This window comes from Pan troglodytes, chromosome 4 (assembly GCF_028858775.2).
Source record: "Pan troglodytes isolate AG18354 chromosome 4, NHGRI_mPanTro3-v2.0_pri, whole genome shotgun sequence".
Taxonomy (NCBI): domain Eukaryota; kingdom Metazoa; phylum Chordata; class Mammalia; order Primates; family Hominidae; genus Pan; species Pan troglodytes.
Genome location: NC_072402.2, coordinates 25,372,873 through 25,393,938, shown reverse-complemented (window position 1 = coordinate 25,393,938; position 21,066 = coordinate 25,372,873). Strand labels below are relative to the sequence as shown.

General features: G+C 37.3%; 1 protein-coding gene across 10 annotated transcripts in view; it reads left to right on the top strand.

The window, feature by feature from the left end:
• The window catches only part of ADGRV1 (adhesion G protein-coupled receptor V1), a 606,362-nt gene that overhangs the window by 194,793 nt on the left and 390,503 nt on the right, over nt 1–21,066 (top strand). For all 10 annotated transcript variants that reach the window (XR_010156862.1, XM_063810270.1, XM_063810268.1 and 7 more), the window contains 6 exons: nt 298–500; nt 1,762–1,938; nt 2,307–2,489; nt 6,100–6,279; nt 9,995–10,159; nt 20,809–20,926. Coding sequence is in view for 9 of the 10 variants with exons in the window: in XM_063810270.1 (XP_063666340.1) it covers nt 298–500; nt 1,762–1,938; nt 2,307–2,489; nt 6,100–6,279; nt 9,995–10,159; nt 20,809–20,926 (1,026 nt within the window). In the remaining variant the exon portion in view is untranslated. The remainder of the gene's footprint in view (nt 1–297; nt 501–1,761; nt 1,939–2,306; nt 2,490–6,099; nt 6,280–9,994; nt 10,160–20,808; nt 20,927–21,066) is intronic.

Genomic DNA, 21,066 nt, shown 5'->3' with positions numbered 1-21,066 from the left:
AGCAATTTCTGTTAAAGTGTATGACATGTGCAACATAGGAGGGTGCTTTAGAGAATCAGAAGTGGGGGATTAGAACTGGGATATAATGCTAGGAGTGGATGGTGATTCTCTGCCCAACTTTGGGGACCAGGAAGACCAAGCCCAGAATGATCCTTGGGAGTATACATTGTCTTTGTTTTACTTCTTTTTCCTTAACTGTCTACAAGGGATAGAGTAGAGTGTTCCACTCTAGGTCCTTGTAACAGCATTGACAGCAAATAGAAAAGACTATTTACTCGTGGCATGTTTCTCTCACAGAAAACACCACCACTCTTCAGTTACAACTAGCTCGAGATAAAGGACTACTTGGGGATATTGCCATTCACTTGAGAGCTCAACCCAATTTCTTACTGCATGTCGATAATCAAGCTACTGAGAATGAAGATTATGTATTGCAAGAAACAATAATAATAATGAAAGAAAACATAAAAGAAGCTCATGCCAAAGTTTCCATTTTGCCGGTAAGTCAAGGCTGCAATGAATGTGATCTAAAATAGAGGAAAATGCTCTTAAGTAAAATTGTGATGCTCTTGTAAGTAAAAATCTTCTTTTTTTAATAAAAGGATTCTTTTAAACATAAAAATGTAAGTATTCTACTGTTGCCACCCACCTAAATATTTAATAATGAATAATATTTTATAACTGGCTGGCAAAAATGATGTCTATTACTTGTATTTATTCTTGAACTGGAATATTGTTTGAATGAATTTTGAAGCACTGAATTTAGATTAATTATATCTGATTGGATCCACTGTAATTTTGTTTTGTCAGTTTTTAAACTAATGACAACAAATGAAATGCCCAAATCAATCTGGTTATTTTTATTATTCATTTAATAGGACAGTATTTTCCTTTCATGATATGATTACTTGAATCAAGATTAGTCTTCAGATGGTTTAGATCTGGTTTTAGCTATCTGTATTTATCCATGTATGTATGGAGAGAGAGAGAAGAACAGAGAGAGAGGGGGAGAATATGTGACTATATCAGTAATGATGCACAAGAAATTTTAATAGTGGATTAGTGTTAATATTATAAAATAATAAAATGTTGTTTTATATTATATAAATAGTATTAATCTTATATATTATATACCATAGAATATATTATATGTTATTAAATAAATATGATATTATATAATGTTAGTGTTACTAATAGTGGTATTAGTGGTTTTAGGTAATAGTATCTCCTGAAGAGTATAATTTGGGAAAGATATAAGGGATGGGATAGAAATGAGGGTTTCCCCCCCTTTTTAGAGTATTTTTTATCTCTGGAAATTTTTCATTATGCAAAAACAAAGTAAGAAATTTTTAAAAATTAAATATAGGCTTATATCTAGATTTTCAAGTCTAGAGCTTTTGCTTTAAAAATGTATGTAGCATTTGCCAGTGTTTCCTAAATTTTCTTTTGGGATATTAAATATGTAAAACATACAATAGAATATGGTCAAAATTTCAGGATAGATTTTTAAAAATTATTTTATTTGCTAATGAGTGTGAAGATTCCATTGAAACATCACCAGTGAGCTAGAATATTCCATAGATTCTGAAGTGGTCAGTGGGAATGTATTAAAATATAACAAGAATCTTTTTTATGTTTGACAGAGCTGCCCATTCCTGTGAACAAAGTCAATTATTTCCTTACTGAAAAATATCAAGTATTCAATGCAAGTTAAATGTCTTAAAAAAAAATGAAACACCATCTTTTTCCCCCATCCCCCAGGATGACCTTCCTGAATTGGAGGAAGGATTTATTGTCACTATCACTGAGGTGAACCTGGTGAACTCTGACTTCTCTACAGGACAGCCAAGTGTGCGGAGGCCTGGAATGGAAATAGCTGAGATAATGATAGAAGAAAATGACGATCCCAGAGGAATTTTTATGTTTCATGTTACTAGAGTGAGATGAACTTTCATTTGTTTACAGTCATACAGAGGCCTCTCCCTGCTGATTTGGCCAGTGTTTTATAATATGTTTTCTGCAAAACATTTAGCTTTGCCTGTATTTATTTTTAAATAGATAAATAACCAAATTTGTCTTATAAACTAATTCTTAGGTCTCTTTGGGCTAGACCAAAGGATTCAACAAGTTTACTTTCATTAAATATAAGAGTTCAGAAGACCTTTTATGCATACTTATATCTGACTATTAATTTCTACTTTAAAGGGTGAAATATAGAAAGTTAAGTAGAAACAATAACTTTAGAAAGATGACTTATGAGAGTTACCATTTTATCTTGCCTTTCAACTTATATTCTTTACTTAAAGGGCGCTGGGGAAGTTATTACTGCCTATGAGGTGCCTCCACCCTTGAACGTTCTTCAAGTTCCTGTAGTCCGGCTGGCTGGAAGCTTTGGGGCAGTAAATGTTTATTGGAAAGCATCACCAGACAGTGCTGGCCTGGAAGACTTTAAACCATCTCATGGGATTCTTGAATTTGCAGATAAACAGGTATGCCAGTCATTAACATATTAGCCTTTTTGAGTTGTGCTTCAGACATTTTGTAGGCATCCATCAAATGAATGTACATTGGTGATTGCTAAATGCATTATACTCTAAATGTTTCTATGTTAAGTCAAACAAATATTATTAATTGAAATATAATTTATTAATGGGCATAGGAAGAGACTTATAAAGATACAACAATCTTACCCTTTTCTGAACCCCCTGCCCCAGTTTTATTTAAAATAAATAGAAGTTACAAAACAGGATAATAATTGACTTAGAAGTGCCTAACAATGTATAGAAAACTGTCTGATGAACTAGACTCTTCCTGTGGACTTTAGTTTCTTTTATCTTTTATTTTGTTTCTTAATGCCAGTAAACATAGATATTTATTTAGAATTTGCACTAAAAGTGTGGACAGTTTTTACTTAATATCTAAAATGCCCTTTATAATTAAAAAAATTGACTAAAATAAGAGAAAATGAACAAAATAGTTAAAACTTGAAAAATTGAAAAACAATATTCTAGATTTAGGCTAACCAGTCTTAAATATTATAAAACATTCCCCAAGAATTACAAATTTTATAAACTTGGCATTTTGTAATATGTAAGAATAAGATGTTTTCATACCTTTTTTTATCAGTAAGTGGAAAAGGCATATGAACAACCATGAAAATGTTAGTAACTTTAACTAGCACCTCTATCTACAGGTAGCCTTATTTTGGCTAGACAAATTACCAGAGTATGCGTCAACTTATTAGTTGCTCATGGGGGGCGGTAGTAAATGCTGTTAAAAGGTAAGCATACAGATATAGATTTTCCTACACAGAAAAACCCATTATTGTTAATATTTTTGAAATCCTGAGCTTTTAAAGCAGATTTAGAACTTGAAACATTTCCTAAGTAAAAAGAGTGGAATGCCTCATGTCTAAAACACCAAAAGCAATGGCAACAAAAGCCAAAATTGACCAATGGGATCTAATTAAACTAAAGAGCTTCTGCACAGCAAAAGAAACTACCATCAGAGTGAACAGGCAACCTACAAAATGGGAGACAATTTTCGCAACCTACTCATCTGACAAAGGGCTAATATCCAGAATCTACAATGAACTCAAACAAATTTACAAGAGAAAAACAAACAACCCCATCAAAAAGTGGGCGAAGGACATGAACAGACACTTCTCAAAAGAAGACATTTATGCAGCCAAAAAACACATGAAAAAATGCTCATCATCACTGGCCATCAGAGAAATGCAAATCAAAACCACAATGAGATACCATCTCACACCAGTCAGAATGGCAATCATTAAAAAGTCAGGAAACAACAGGTGCTGGAGAGGATGTGGAGAAATAGGAACACTTTTACACTGTTGGTGGGACTGTAAACTAGTTCAACCATTGTGGAAGTCAGTGTGGCGATTCCTCAGGGATCTAGAACTAGAAATACCATTTGACCCAGCCATCCCATTACTGAGTATATACCCAAATGACTATAAATCATGCTGCTATAAAGACACATGCACACGTATGTTTATTGCGGCATTATTCACAATAGCAAAGACTTGGAACCAACCCAAATGTCCAACAATGATAGACTGGATTAAGAAAATGTGGCACATATACACCATGGAATACTATGCAGCCGTAAAAAATGATGAGTTCGTGTCCTTTGTAGGGACATGGATGAAATTGGAAATCATCATTCTCAGTAAACTATCTCAAGAACAAAAAACCAAACACTGCATATTCTCACTCATAGGTGGGAATTGAACAGTGAGATCACATGGACACAGGAAGGGGACTATCACACTCTGGGGACTGTGGTGGGGTTGGGGGAGGAGGGAGGGATAGCACTGGGAGATATACCTAATGCTAGATGATGAGTTAGTGGGTGCAGCGCACCAGCATGGCACATGTATACATATGTAACTAACCTGCACAATGTGCACATGTACCCTAAAACTTAAAGTATAATAATAAAAAATAAATAAATAAATAAATAAATAAATAAAAAATAAAATAAAATAACACAGCCATACTTGTGTGTGTATATAAACACACATACACACACACACACACACACACACACACACACACACACCAGCTAGAAAGTCCTGGTTGACTACAGTACCATATAACTATACTTCTAGCTGACTGTTGCAGAAAGCTAGATGTACTATTAATTCTTTTATTTGGTAGATGGCTTCATTTCTACGTTTAAGCACTAATATGTACAAAATAAAACTGAATAAATCTTTAAAAAAAAAAAAAAAGTGGAATGCAATCCCAGCACTTTGGGAGGCCGAGGCGGGTGGATCACGAGGTCAGGAGATGGAGACCATCCTGGCTAACACAGTGAAACCCCGTCTCTACTAGAAATACAAAAAAATTAGCCGGGCGTGGTGGCGGGCACCTGTAGTCCCAGCTATAACGGCGACTGAGGCAGGAGAATGGCGTGAACCTGGGAGGCGGAGCTTGCAGTGAGCCGAGATTGCACCACTGCACTCCAGCCTGGGCAACAAAGCGAGACTCCATCTCAAAAAAAACAAAAAACAAAAAACTGGAATGCAAGTCAATGAGATTCTTATGTTAAAAGCAGAAACAAATACATTGATTATTCATTGAAGCAGCCTTTCAACTTTAATGACATTATCAGCACTTTATCTGTGCATGAGGTTCAAGTTCCATCATTAACCAGCATCCATAGGATCCTACTTATTCTGAAAATTCACATCCTCTAGGGAAGGGACTCTGTATTCTACAGCACAGATTTGAGGTGCAGGCAATTTAATTACCTTCTATTTGAGCATTTGATTTTATTCATGTTTCTATCTGTCTGAGTGTGATATCCAGGTTTTTCACTTTTCTCTGTTGTTAAATTAAAGATTTTAGGTAGATTTAATTTCATTTTCTGATAAATGTCTGTCAGAAACATTGGAATATTTTTATGAGCAATAGTGAAACTGCAAGCTGGATCAAGTTTTATTTATTTATCAGTTTATAAAAACTTTTAACATAGACTCAGAAAATTGAACTAAATCCTGATTATAAACATCCAGGAATAGCAAATTTGGGTTTTCTTTCTGCCTTTCTTTTTGACTACGTTGCAAGAACAATATTTGAAACCAGTGGGATTTATTTTAATTGTAGAAGACAGTGGTAATTTTTATGTAAGTTTCATATCATGTAATATTAATACCAAGCATACTGCATTTTATGTTTGTGCAATGGTGTTAGAACCTGCATGACATTAAAAAAATTTTAAGAATAAGGATTTATTGTTTTTAATCTGTAAATAATACTCTTATCACATCAATAATGTTTTATCTTGAAAATAATAGACTGTAAATTTCTGACTTTGAAATACCATAAATATACACAACTTTAAAATGCCATAAATATACATGCCATAAATATACACAACTTTAAAAGTATTACAAATATAATACGCAAAAAGAACTACTTTTTAGTACCATGTTTCTGAGATTTTTGGTTTCAACTAAAAAATTAAAATATATGTAAGCAAAAACTGTGATTACATTATTTCTTTCCTCATTTCCTATCTTCCTCCTTCTTTTCCTCCCTCTCTTTCTCCCTTCCTTCCTTTCTTTCATAGGTTACTGCAATGATAGAAATCGCCGTAATTGATGATGCTGAATTTGAATTGACAGAGACGTTCAATATTTCCTTGATCAGTGTTGCTGGAGGTGGCAGACTTGGTGATGATGTTGTGGTAACTGTTGTTATTCCACAAAATGATTCTCCATTTGGAGTATTTGGATTTGAAGAAAAGACTGTAAGTTAAACATATCAGGGGAAAGCCTTGTTTCAGGCTAGCGTTTCATGTAATTTTGAGTAGAAAGTGTCTTACATTTTTGTTTTGGAAGTCTTGGCCAGGGATGGTGGCTCATGCCAGTAATCCCAGCACTTTGGGAGGCCGCAGCGGGCAGATCACGAGGTCAGGAGATTGACACCATCCTGGCCAATATGGTTGAATCGCCGTCTCTACTGAAAGTACAAAAATTAGCTGGGCGTGGTGGCACATGCCTGTATTCCCAGATACTTGGGAGGCTGAGGCGGGAGACTCGCTTGAACCCAGGAGGCAGAGGTTGCAGTGAGCTGAGATCACGCCATTGCACTCCAGCCTGGCGACATAGAGAGACTCCATCTCAAAAAAAAAAAAAAAAAAAAAAGGCCGGGCGCAGTGGCTCATGCCTGTAATCCCAGCACTTTGGGAGGCCGAGGCGGGCGGATCACGAGGTCATGAGTTTGAGACCAGCTTGGCCAATATGGTGAAACCCCGTCTCTACTAAAAAAAATTCAAAAATTAGCCAGGTGTGGTGGCGCATGCTTGTAGTCCCAGCTGCTTGAGAGCCTGAGGCAGGAGAATCACTTGAACCTGGGAGGCGGAGGTTGCAGTGAGCCGAGATCACGCCACTGCGCTCCAGCCTGGGCAACAGAGTGAGACTTCATCTCAAAAAAAAAAAAAAAAAGGAAAGAAAGTCTTCATTACCCTTCATGTATGAGTCTCTTCTCAAGGATCTTTTGAGTGGTCTATTGAATTAAGGGCCAATCCTCCAGCCTGTGCACACAGTTTGATAGTAATGTGAGCTCTTAATATCAGGAAATTACAAAGGGGAACAGATTCCTATTTATTGGCTGTAGTAGATCAAGATGTACTTTTCATCCATACCACCTATTCTCTGCCTGCTTTACTGCCAGACCACCAATCTGGTCACAGGCAGGATTCTATCATGGCTCTGGGTGTTACATCCCACAATGGGTTTATCTGGTGAGGGATTTATATTACCCACTGTTATGCTAGTCTGTTGTGACTTATGTAGAAAAAAACACCACAGTCACCCCCCACCCAGCTCATGTATTTCTCTATATTTCTTCTCTCTTACTTCTCATTGGCTGTTTACTTCCAAGACTTGAAAGAAGGAACCCAATTATTATTGATTCAGCCACAAAGAGAGAGAGAGGAAAAAAAGGTTAATTAATCATGAAAACTAAGTATTTGTGCAGCCATATTTGGTACCTAGTACTAAATTATCACTACATCTTAAGTATAAAACACTATAAATTCCATCATAATTGTTATTACATGATAACTATGACATAATATTATGACCTTACCTTTCAAAAGAAATTCCAAGGTATGAATTAGCCATAAAAATATTTAGATAATCCCCATATACTCAGCAACTTTTCCGGCCCCATATGTCACCATTCCCTTCATTTAATCACTTATAGGTTGTCAGTAATTCACATAGATCACTTTTAATTAATAAACCAATTGCTGAAATGCCCATTGTCTACTGTCCTGTGGATGGAAGGCTAGACTGACAGCTTGCCTGCAAGGGCTGGACTTCCTGATGCTCCAAAATTGAAATATAACAAATAACTGTCTAATGATTTGGCTATTGAATTTCAATTTCATAAGAAAATGGGACCTGTAAGAGGGAGAGAACAAACTTTCACTGTAGCCCAATGAGCTCGTCCTTGGAAAAAAAATGGGCAGCTGTGTTTGTAAGGAGTGTTGGATTGGCAAAAGAGTAACTGTGAATATCTCTCAAGCAGCAGAAAATTACACATGAATATGTAATTTATTTTTTATAAATTGTCTCTTAGCTTATAAGTTTAGATTACAAGTTCAGCGTTTAGTACTCAAATCTTCAATTGATGAAACTTCACAATAACGTTTTTCATCAAACTTCTGGACTTGGGCACTGGACAATGTGTTTATAATCTACTTTTACTGTTAGAGAAAATGAAGACCTACACTAGTATTCATAAATAATTTTTGTTCATTTTATTGTAACTGCGGTCATAAACTCTAGTGTTTTAAACCTAGTGTTAAGCACACTTGTTCTGGGAAATAATATCGTTACAGCTACAAATTTTCAATTTGTCTTAGAGTCTAAAGGGAAGATTTAGGTTACCCAATTCCTACTGTATTGTTGAATATGTAAAGCATGCATGCTTGAGCTTTAATTCATTAGATGTCCATGGCTATTTTGATTGTTGGTGATAATAGTAGCTGCATGATGCTCAGCCCTTTGTGACTTTTTTCCTTGCTTATATCCTATCTTTCCTATCACAAAAGTTTCTTGGTAACATGAAGTTTATCTTTTAACCTTAATAAGATATACAATATTGTGCACACAATAAACATTCTGTTATCATTATTTGGTGACACAGATTAGATTCACAGCTGAGGTACATTGAGAAAAGACTGTTAGTATAAATCCATCAAAATTAACAAGCTGTTCACAAGGGCAATGTGGTTAAGTATACCAAAGCCCTGAGAATAGCAGAGACCCATGGAAATCTACTTGTGAAACCTAAACTAAAATGTTACATCTATGGAATCAAAGAAGACTTATATAATGAATTTTCTCTATTTTTTTCTTACTAAATTTCACTGGTCCCTGAGGAATGGTATGAACAGTTTGGAGTCAAAATACCCTAATTAGATTCCAGGCTCCTCATCTCCAAATATATGTATATATCTGGCCCTCAGATTTCTATGAGTTTCTATGAGGCTTAAATAAGATAAGGTATATGTAAGAACTGACACACAATAGAAGCTCATTTCAGTTTGTTTTAAATCTGTGCTGTTGACATCAATGCAAATCTCATGAAGAAAACAAAACAAGATTGTATTGCATGTTAAGCTTCTATCGGTGTTGAAAGTGGAAAGCATTGTATTATATTTTCTGTTTGTATAGCGGATGGATGATATAGGTTCAATGAGAACTTTGCTTCACAGAGTCAACATATGTACTTCACATATACTAGATCTGTTAATAAGGACTTGTATACAAAATAAATAGTTCTGGTAAATCAATGTATTGAATCTCCTCTCTTTATCTCAGATTAATAAAAACCACTTTTAAATTTTGACTCGCTAAAGTAGGTACACCATAATTCAGAGGACAGTTTAGGTCTGTATTATGTGAGGAGCCTGATTGTAGTAACAAAGATCCCCCCAAGTCTCAGTTTCTTCATATGGTAAATGTGCATTTCTTCTTCATGCAGGAATCCTGCACCAGAGTGCCCAGTTGGCTGATGCTTATGGACACCTCTTATTCAGCTGGCAGCTCTCAGGCCCTAGACTCTGTCCATCTTGGGGTTATGTCCTCTTCTAGGTCCTGGGCCTCCTCTCTATTCACCTGCCAAATGGAAAAGTAGAGGATGTGGGGTCTTGTGTGGGTGTTTATGGCAAGAATATTAGCAGCATAAATCATTTCTGCCTCTATTCTCTGGGTCAGAATTCAGTCGCATGCTCTACCTAATTGCAAGAGAAGACAGGAAATGCCAACTAGTTGAGCATCTAGGAATAGAAAGTGGGATTTGGTAAAAAAAATTTTTCTGCCACATGATAATAACATGTAACATTCTAAATTATAAAACTGCAGTCATTGTAAACAGAAATAAGATTCTACCTGTTTATCCTGCTCTTTTTGTTTTTTTTTGTTTGGCCTTACTGAATTTTCTTCTTTCAGGTAATGATTGATGAATCCCTTTCATCCGATGACCCTGATTCATATGTGACATTGACGGTTGTCCGGTCCCCAGGAGGAAAAGGAACCGTCCGACTTGAGTGGACCATAGATGAGAAGGCTAAACATAACCTTAGTCCTTTGAATGGGACCCTTCATTTTGATGAGGTATAGTCAGCATTAGCACTCCTGTAATTTTTCCCCAATTTGTCTTTGATTTTCTTTTTCCTTTTTATTGTAAATTCAGGGAGCATATGTGCAGGTTTGTTACATGGGTATATTGCATAATGCTGGGGTTTGGGCTTCTAGTGAGCCCATAACCCAAATAGTGAAGATAGTACCCAATAGGTAGTTTTTCAACCCACACCCCACTCCCACCCTGCTACCTCAAGTAGTCCCCAGTGTCTGTTGTTTCCATCTTTATGTCCATGTGTATCCATTGTCTAGCTCCTACTTATAAGTGAGAACACATGGTATTTGATTTTCTGTTTCTGCATTAATTCACTTAGGATAATGGCTCCTAATTGCATCTATGTTGCTTCAAAGGACATGATTTAATTATTTTATATGACTGTGTAGTATTCCATGGTGTATATCTATCACATTTTCTTTATCCAGTTCACTGTTGATGGACACTAAAGTTGATTCCGTACCCTTCCTATTGGGAATAGGTTGACTGATGTCTGATGTTGAGTGGGAGCACCTGCCCTGGTGTGGGCTGCAGGCAGGGAAGGATGGTAAAAAGCGATCATGTTGGAATGTATTGGGGTCTCTTGGGGAGTGATAAGGGGGTGCACCAACTTCTAGTCCTGAGCCAGCAGGAATGAAGTTTGCTTCCCTCTCGTGCCCCTGTTGCAGGACTCATGACTCAATTCATAAAGACTTTGTCCTTTGGCTCTGCAGTGCAGCTGCAGGCCACAGATATGCCCCTCTAGGAGCTGTTACCAACTCCAGGGCAAGCAACTTCACAACTTGTCTGTCCGCCATTGCTGGGACACCGCTGCTCTGTCTAAAGGCGGGGAGTTGGGCCCTGTTCTTCCTGTAAGCCCAAGTGGCACAAGCTTACTTTCAGCAGGGATTGAGCCACTGAAAAAAGCACACACAAAAAATGCTTTCTTTATGTGTATGCACTAAATCCCAGTGGGAAGAACCACAGCTGTGTCTGCAACAGTCTAGAGTGGGAGATGACTCCCTCTCTACGACTGTCCCTAGGCATTGGTGCTGCCCCCTTCAGTGACTGGCCCCATGCCTGCATTTCCTTTGTCCCAAGGGGACTTTGATGGGCTGTGCTCCCCCTCCCTTATGGGCAGCCTACACTGTGGGTTAGATCTTCAGAAGTCCTTTAGCCCCCTGGGACCCACCTGTCCCCCATGCTTCCCAACGTCAGAGCCAGTTGTGGGGTATATTTGCAGGAGATCTGGTGGTACAGTGACTCTAGAGCAGAGAGATCTCAGGCAGGGCAGTGGCACTATGGGTACACAACCAGTATGGCACCCTCCATCTCATTTTGGGTCTGAGGGAAACATAGGCGTGCCTGCACAAGCTAGCAACCTGGTTCTCTGTCCCTGGGAAGTTCCTGAATAGCCACTTATAGCATTGTCTTGGGTCACTAGCACAGAGGGGCTCCTTAGAAGCTTGGCAGTCAGGAGATTGTCAGAGGAGTGAGGGGAGGAGAGAAGCACTCCCACCTACTTTCCATGGGGCTCCAAGCTCCTTGGGGGTCAATCTCTGTGGACTCTTGCTGCTTCCGTTTTCTACACCCTGCTTCTTCCCACTGGCCCTCTGACAGATCCTGGCTCTCTTCCCCCAGTTTTCTGTTCAGAACTGGGCCTTTCACCAGTAACTTTGATCATCTTCCTGAGGAGAACTGGCACCTGATGTCCCTAGAGAGCCATCTGCTCGAGGCACTAGGCACTGGGCACTGTGCTGTCACTGCTGAGGGGAATGGTGACTGTAGTCACCCTGTGTGGCCACACCTCGAGAGCTGTCTTTGATTTTCTTTTGCATAGTATTACTTGTAAATTCATGTGATAATATTTACTATGTCTGGGATTTTTTTGGAAATCCATATGCATGATGGGGGGAAAAATCACAGAACACACACACACACACACACACACACACACAGAAACTCTAGATATCTGAAATCAAATTTTTTTTGAAGTTTTTATTGCTGCATAATTGATATACATATTTTCAGAGTACATGTGATAATTCGATGCATTCATATAATCAAATCAGAGTAATTGAGATATCCATCACCTTAAATATTTTTTCTTTATGCTAGGAACAGTCTAATTATTCTGCAGCTGTTTTGAAATGTACAATAGATTATTGTTACCTATGTCAAATTCTTTTTTTTTGTTTGTTTGTTTTTGGAGACAAAGGGTCTTATTCTGTCACCCAGGCAGTAATGCAGTGATGCGATCATAGCTCATTGAAGCTTCGACCTCCCGGCTCAAGCAACATTTCCACCTTAGCCTCATGAGTAACTGGGACTACAGGCATGTGCCACCATGCCTGGCTGTTTTTTTTTTAATTTTTTAAAAATTTATTTTATTTTATTTTAATTAATTAGTTTTTTGAGACAGAGTCTTGCTCTGTCACCCAGGCTGGAGTGCAGTGGTGCGATCTCTGCTCACTGCAAGCTCCACCTCCCGGGTTTACGCCATTCTCCTGCCTCAGCCTCCCGAGTAGCTGGGACTACAGGCGCCCGCCACCACGCCTGGCTAATTTTTTGTATTTTTTAGTGAGACAGGGTTTCACTGTGTTAGCCAGGATGGTCTTGATCTCCTGACCTCGTGATCCGCCCGCCTTGGCCTCCCAAAGTGCTGGGATTACAGGCGTGAGCCACTGTGTCTGATCTATAGTCAAATTTTTAAGTTCAGATTCTGCCCCTGTTTTCCCATCAAAACTACCCCTCTCTCACATTTTTCCTCTTCTGATTGAAGGCAAAGCCAATCAACCACGCTGGATGTCTGGATGTCATCCCCAGCTGCACCCTTTCTGTAATCGTTACATGTATTTGGTTACCAAGTCTAGTCAGTTTTCCCTTTAAGTGTGCTTTCTGACTATTCTGACTGTGCAGAACTTCTATACTGACTCAAAATACTGATGGTGTAACATAATAAGACAATGTCAAACTTACAAAAACTTGCAGTTTTTAACATCCATGTACACTTTGAAAAAAAATTAAGGAAGTATTTCAGCCAATCAAAAAACTGAAACACAATAAGTAGTTTGAGAATAACAAGCATATTACAGTCCATCTTTATGTGTCTCAGCCTCCCACAGTGATAAGAAGTGAAGGCGCAAGGTCCTATCTACTTTGAAGGGGGAACATAATCTTTTGGCCCATGGAGTTGGTTTCTGTAACTTGTAAGAATGACTCCCCTTTTCAAAGTTTGGTCGGACATTTACAGATCTGTTTCTTTATGTCTTCATCAGCATGAGCCTGAGAACCTTGGCTGGAGTATCAACCAACCCACTGTAGGATGCAATTTTTCTGGTTGCCTGTGTGCACTCAAATTTCTTCCTCCTCTTTCCCTTCTTTGGCTAGTTTTAATAATCAAAAGAAGGTGGGGAAGCAGCATATGGGGCCCAGTTAAGCTGAGCACAGAGTTGTTTTTAATGAATAATCCCAACCTAACCACAGGACAGTGGTATTTACCAATCAAACTCTTAAGTCTTTTTCTGGAAGGGAGGATGGGGAGGTGGAAGAGACAATCTGATTATAAAATATACATGGAAATACAAAATGCCAAGAATAGCCAGCAACTCCCAAAGAAGAATATGGAGGGTGGCCCTACTTAGCCAGTGTGTCAGATAATACACAGTTAAAGTAAATAAGGCAGTGTGATATTTGCTCTGGGATGAACAAACAGGCCAGAGAGAAGAAAATAGTCCAGATTTGTCAGTCGTTTTATAGTTTTTGCTTTTAGAATCATGTTTGATTCTAAACAGCTTTCTTAATACCTAAACAGCTTTCTTAAATTAATAAAGATGAAACCAGAATGCAATTAGTTAAAAAACAAAAATACCAATAAAACCTGATTCATAAATTAAAAAACTTAGAAAATAAGAATTGACGAGAAGGAAATAATTATTAAAAGAGAAAATATTGAAAATTGTAAGAGACTATATAAATGTCGACAAATTTTAAAAACCTATGTGAAATTGGCTCTAGCAGATATACAGCAGATATAGAAAGTCTAAACCTATGCACTTTTGAAAATGAATGGAGAATAAACATTAAAAACATTAAAAGCTCAGTAGGTGGTTTTCCAAAGGAATTCCACCAAATATGTTTACATGGTCCATGTCTTACTTTTTTTTTTTTTTTCAGTCTAATGACTCTTCTTCAGAGCCTTCAACATGAGATAGCACAGAAACGAATACCTTTTTTCCCTTCAGTATTGCAATATGTGATTAAGGAAGTCATCAGTGATGCCCTCTGGCAGTCTATTTGCCATGCACATGTTCTGCCATCATTCTTGAGGTGTGATTACCCTAATGGTATTAAATCTCAATCAAGATGTTGCAGGAATATCATCCGTTTACTTCTCAGCTTCTGACACATGATGACTCATGAAACATCTAGGTTGTGTGCCCTAGCCATGATCTGAAAACCTCTCACCTGAGGAGCATTTAGAATTTAGAAATTAGTTTCAAATGTCTATAAAGATTTTCCTCAGTAATAAGAAGCAATAATTTCCCAGTTACCAGATTCTTACTGCTAGATACACTTCCCAGGTGATTAAAAAGGTTTTCTTGTTTTGAGCATAAAATCTACATTAAAATGGCAAATAGTCTGATCTTTTCTTCCAGCGAATAAGTTCATCCATTTTTAGAGTACTGCATTAGAAGGGATGGGGTTGTTTCTAGATTCCACTCTCTCCATCTGCTTGTTTGGTCATCAGCCTGGTACATTTCATGTACAACTGTGTAACGGCTCCATTGTTTTTGTATGTCTAGTTCTGAATATATACAAAGATCTATGTCTCCCACAGGTTCTAATTTGGTTTTGAGGATGTCTTTCATCATCTCTCAGTTCTACTTATGGCTAGTGGTATCCACTCCATCAATAATGCCCAGGTGGAAATCGTTCTCATAGCAACTTAGTATTCACATTGGCAATAAGGAAACCTAGTCTACAGAAGCTGTTATACCTACAGTACATCCCAGGTTGTACCAATACTTACTGTATAATAGTTTCCTGGACTTTCTCAAAATGTAACAGTGACTGTGGAGTCACCATTGCCCATCTTACAGGGAAATTCTCACAATAATTCTGTTCAGTCCTACCTTGGTAACAGGGCAAAGTCCTTCTTTCCTATTTCTACTTTATGCAGGACAACTAAGCTCCATACTTTGTTTATAGAAACATACAACTCTCCGGAACTGATGAATGGTCTATAAGTGATGAGTCAGGGGGATATTGCACTTTACCTTCCTTAGGGAGAAAATTATGAGGTGGAGATTTGTGTCCAGAGGCTTTTTAGGAAGTGCTCTTGAGGTCAACACCTGTGTAAGTGAAAGAAGCAAGATTGGGCAGGGATGAAGGCAAACCATGAGGCAGTTGAAACTGATGCTACCGTATACTACAGTTTGTTTTGAAATGGGACTGACCCTTCAGAGCTGTCTGAGTTAGAATGATGGTGAGTTTTATAATCTTGTGTTGAGCAGTCATTGTGTATGGACCATGCCAGGAAGAGCATTTGACCATGTGAGAAGGAGTTGTCTTCAGATGAGACAATTTGCAAAGGAGCCTGTCAGATGAGGGTAATAAGTCCTTTCCAGAAGGGGAATCTTAGTGAACATCAGAGCATCCACCACTGAGATGCAGGGTACGGCCACATTCAAGAGAAGTTTGTTCTGAAAAGCTCTCCCTCTCTTTCCCTTGGTCTTTTATGATATACCTTATTTTTTCACTGCCCACTTTGACTCTTTGCCTTCTACCCATTCCTGTTTCCTTCCTGCCCCATCCACTGTTGTTGGTCCCAAGAGTACTCCCTATTATGTCTTTCCTCTCTTGTCTTTCTCTTAGCAGAGTAACTTCTAGAAACTTTGTTAAGTATCACTGTAGGCTGGTAAAAATAAAATGGTCCTGGGAAGATAAGAGGAAAGAAATATACAGAGAACAACTATGCCAATAGTTTGAGAGAGAATCATGATGCATATCATTTTTATCTCTACCTTTTCCTCTGCATTCTAAAACAACTTGAATTTGTCCTATGCATCACTGATTAAATTTTCTGCAGTTTGAATTCTGTATTTTATTGTTTCTCATGAACATTGTAGTTTTGCAATTGCATTTTTTCTTTGAGATTTTTATTATTAAATAGTATTATTTTAATCTCTTCACTCAAGCTTTTGTTTCTTCATAGTTGCTTATTGTTATTTTTACAATATATACGTTTAAAAAGTTTTGTAAGGGCTTCTAGGAAAATATGTGCTCCCTGCCTGAGACCTCATTAGATGTACTTATGAAAAATCTGTAATTCTGGGATGCAGTGCATCATTCCCATTCCTTTTACTCTCTACATATTACGAATTGGAAACTCAGAATTGATGTAAAGATGAAAGAGCTGATAACAGTGGGAACACTAAAGCTCTTAGGTAGGTGGCAGCCAGTTATTCTTGGTTAGTGTAGTCTCTGTGGCCTGGAGTTCAAAGAAGTCAAGAAATGGGTCTTACCCCCAGTATTAGTTTGTTCTCACACTGCTAATAAAGACATACTCAAGACTGGGTAATTTATAAAGGAAAGGAGGTTTAATGGACTCACAGTTCCACATGGCTGGAGAGGCCTCACAATTATGGCAGAAGATGAAGGAGGAGCAAAGGCATGTCTTAAATGGCCACAGGCAAGAGAGCGTGTGTAGGGGAATGGTCCTTTATAAAACCATCAAATCTTGTGAGTCTTACTCATTATCATGAGAACACCACTGGAAAAAACCCACCCCCATGATTTAACACCTCCCGCCAGGTCCCTCCCATGACGTGGGGATTATGGGAGCTACAATTCAAGATGAGATTTGGGTGGGAACACAGCCAAACCTTAACACCCACTTTGTGGTACTTCCTGTTATTTAGGTTCATGGCGTGGAATGTGTATCCTCTAGTCTACTCCAAACTGATTCCTTCATTAGTGAAATTTTACCTGTATTTTAGAAAGATTTTAATCTTTAGTTTCTTTCTTTCTGTTAGTCTTGGCCCTTTATGGTGTCTACATGTGCATTTGAAGAAGGCACAACTCATGCAACCAGTCTCTGCCAGTTTAACTCAGAAGTCTCTTTCCTCCATCTTTGTTTTAATTTGCTGTAAAAATATATGTGCTCATGGAAAACAAACAAACAAAAACAAAAAAACCTCAGTCAGTACAGAAGGATGTAGAAAAATGAGTAAAATTCCCCTGACTCCTTCTGAATCTTATATTCCTACTTCCCAGAGGTAACCGCTATTGACAGTTTTTTATATACCCTTTGAAAAATTTTTATGCGTATCCAAACATATGTGTCTTATTCTTACACAAATGGAATTTTACACTGCAATCTGTCAGTAACTTGCTCTTTTTACTTTATAATCTATCTTAAACATTTCTTTTTCATACTAGCTAAAATCCATTGCACTAAAAAAATTGGTTACATATTTTTCATTGCATAGATTCCCCTTAGTATTTGATACTATTGACATTTCTTCATGAGCACTGTTTTACTGTGGTGTTTATAGTTCTCTTACATTTTTTATATCTTTCTGGGATTCACATTTCTTGTTTAGTATTTAGTTCTGTCTAGTTCTCCTTTCCCAAATGTTTATATACTTTTGCAGACTTCCATCACCTATATTTGTATTATTTTCCTCTCCTTTACTATCTTCGCAATCTTGGTTCTCTTGAGATATGGGAAGTAGCCACTGAAAAGTAAAAAGGATATAGATTTTATAGCCAGCTAGACCTTAATCCAAATCTTCACTCTACTGTTTAATGCCATGTGACTTTAGGAAAATTAATTTCTCTCACATTTGGGTTCTTTGTTGCAAAATGAGGATAATAAGGCTTAATCTAAACAAAGGCTCTGAGTATTGCATGAAATAATGTTTGTGAAGAAACTAACCAATTTACAGACATTTAGAAAGTGTTTTATACAACAACTGTAATTTAGAAACATTTTAATGAAATAGCAGGTTGCTACCTCAACTTAATATCTACATCATAGGATAAAAATTAAAGGCTTTAAAATTTTAAAATTCAACACCTTTTCTACATCATAGAATAAAAAAATTAAAGGTTTTAAATTTTTTAAAAACAGGAAAAATTTATATTTCTATTTTCCTGAGATAGCCTATATATAGTACCATTTCTCAAACTGTTGCTCTGCACTGCTATTCAGCAGAATAGAAATAATTGTTCTGAATTTTAAAGAAAAAAAGGGATTCCAGGTTCACATGGACTTGGGAAAACCTTGATTGAGCTAAGTAGGCTCTTTCTATGCAGGATTATTTTTAGACACTTTAATATACTGAAGTCCATTTTGAATCTCTAATATTCTGAATTTATTCCCCTATGAAACTTCCCCATCACCTTTTTATCCCAGAACATTTATTACTATCTTTCATAACCATTGGCTGGGATTTTCCACCTGTAATCACCCTTTTCCCCCCTCTTACTGGTTGTAGATTTCTTTGAGAAATGAAGAGCATGATATGAAGAGCTGCCTTACATATACAGTAGATAAGGTGGAAGGCAATATAAACATATAAAATATAGTTGATTCTCATGATTCACAGTAGCCAATCCTTATCATTCACAATCCCCTACTTGTGAATTTCCCTACTCACTAAGGTGTATTTGCAACCTCCAAAGTCGATACTTCTGGTGTTTTCATGGTCATTCAAGGACATACAGAAAGTGTTGGAGAATTTGATTCACCTGATTTGTACATTTCCAGCCGAGGTTGAAGAAGCCAACACCTTGACTTTGTTTCAGCTCTCATGTTGTAAACAAATGTTCTTTTTCTAGTCCATTTATTATCACTTTTTTAAATTTTTGTGCTTTCTGTTGGTGAGTTTTCTGTTTAAATTTGCCCCCAAGTATAGTGCTGAAATACGGCGTTCCTAAGCACAAGAACGCTGTGATGTACCCTAAGTAGAAAATATGTATGTTAGATAAACTTTATTCAGGTGTGAGTCATAGTGCTTATTAAACATGAAAATGTATTTGAATGATTCTAAGTTTTTGCCAATATGTACATGTCTGCAAATTACCACAAAAGTGCTCAATATTGATTTTGGGGTTACAAAGTTGGATGAGTAGACAAATGTGCAAATAAGGAATCCAAGAATAGAGGAACCAACTGTATATAAAATCAGTAGCACCTTGGAGAAATTACTGTACATATAAAGAAGTATGTAAAGATGTTTATGGCAATATTATTTGTAATAGTAAATAGCCATTGTCAGATAAATCTTGCAAATAGTATAAAGGCAAACAATGGAATCCCCACAGCAATGAAAATAATACATTGAGTCTGAGAGCGGTGGCTCATGCCTGTAATCCCAGCATTTTGGGAAGCCAGAGCCTGGTGGATCATTTGAGGACAGGAGTTTGAGACCAGCCTGGCCAACATGGCAAACCCCCGTCTCTACTAAAAACACAAAAATTAGCTGAGCATGGTTAACGCACACCTGTAATCCTAGCTATTCGGGAGACTGAGGCAGGAGAATAGTTTGAACCTGGGAGGCAGAGGTTGCAGTGAGCCGAGATCGTACCACTGCACTCCAGCCTGGGTGACAGAGTGAGACCCTGTCTCAAAAAAAAAAAAAAATACATTGAGTCTACATAAGAAAACATGGGTAACCTCAACAGTGTGCATTGAAGGAAAAATTAAGGAGACACAGTGCATTTTAGAGTGAATAATATCATGGGAAGAGTTTTGCAAAGGGAAATCGAAATGGGCTAATAAATGGGTCAAAAAGAATAAATTATAATAAAAGACCATTTGTTGTCCAGTAGAAACAATGCTGTTGACCGAAGTAGGACCAATTCAAACTATGCACCTGAGATCCAAGAAAAAAAAATAAGAAAAAATAAAATCATTAACATTCTTATCAGTTACCAGTAATGAGAAACAATGTACTATGAGAAAGAAGTATAAAATACCTAGGAATAGATTCAGCAAGAAACAAGTGGAACTGATATGAATAAAAACAAAATCTTAAAGGTGAAGGTAAAAGAAAACTGAAACATGCATATAAAAGACCAAGTTCTTAGACAGAAAAACTACATTTTCTTGTGAATTAGGCCCTTTACTGCTACCTTTAGATATTTTTGTTAACTAGAAGGTGCCATTACTAATTTAACATCAGCAAAATATACCATGAGTTGGATATCCAGTGTTGATGAACAACGGCTGGCATCTCAGGGCTGTGGTTGCCCCTACAACTGTGATCTAATGTCATTCACACTTTGTTTTCTCCTTTGAATGGAGCTGTTTCTTATAAAGTCTATGACCCTTGTCTGTTTACATCATTGTGTGATCATTTGGCTTTCTTTAAAGATTGGATTTTCAACGGTTAACATTTTTCAGTAAATTTAGGGGTTGTATTATTTTCCCATTTTCCCCATAAAGAACCTAAGTGGAATTTGTATTCAGAACTGATTTTTGTGGAGTAATTCTTTCTAGCTGCAACTCGTAATTCTAGTGACAAAAAAGACACCCTTAAAAATGATTATGGACATAAACGTTATTCTGCTAATGACAACATTCAAACTTTGGCTTTGGTCAATCTGGAAAATGCACTGTTTCTGTCATTGGATGTAGACTGAGTCCCAGAAGACCATTGTGTTGCACACACTTCAAGACACAGTGTTGGAGGAGGACAGACGTTTCACCATTCAGCTGATATCAATTGATGAGGTAGAAATATCTCCAGTAAAAGGTAAGAGAAATTCACATTTTTGGAAATTAAAAAGTAAATTCTCAGAAAAAATGTAATAAAAATAACCTGTAGTTACAAAAATGGACAGGGTTAGGTTTCATAATTCCTAAAACATAAAGATACCATTTTCCACATGTATT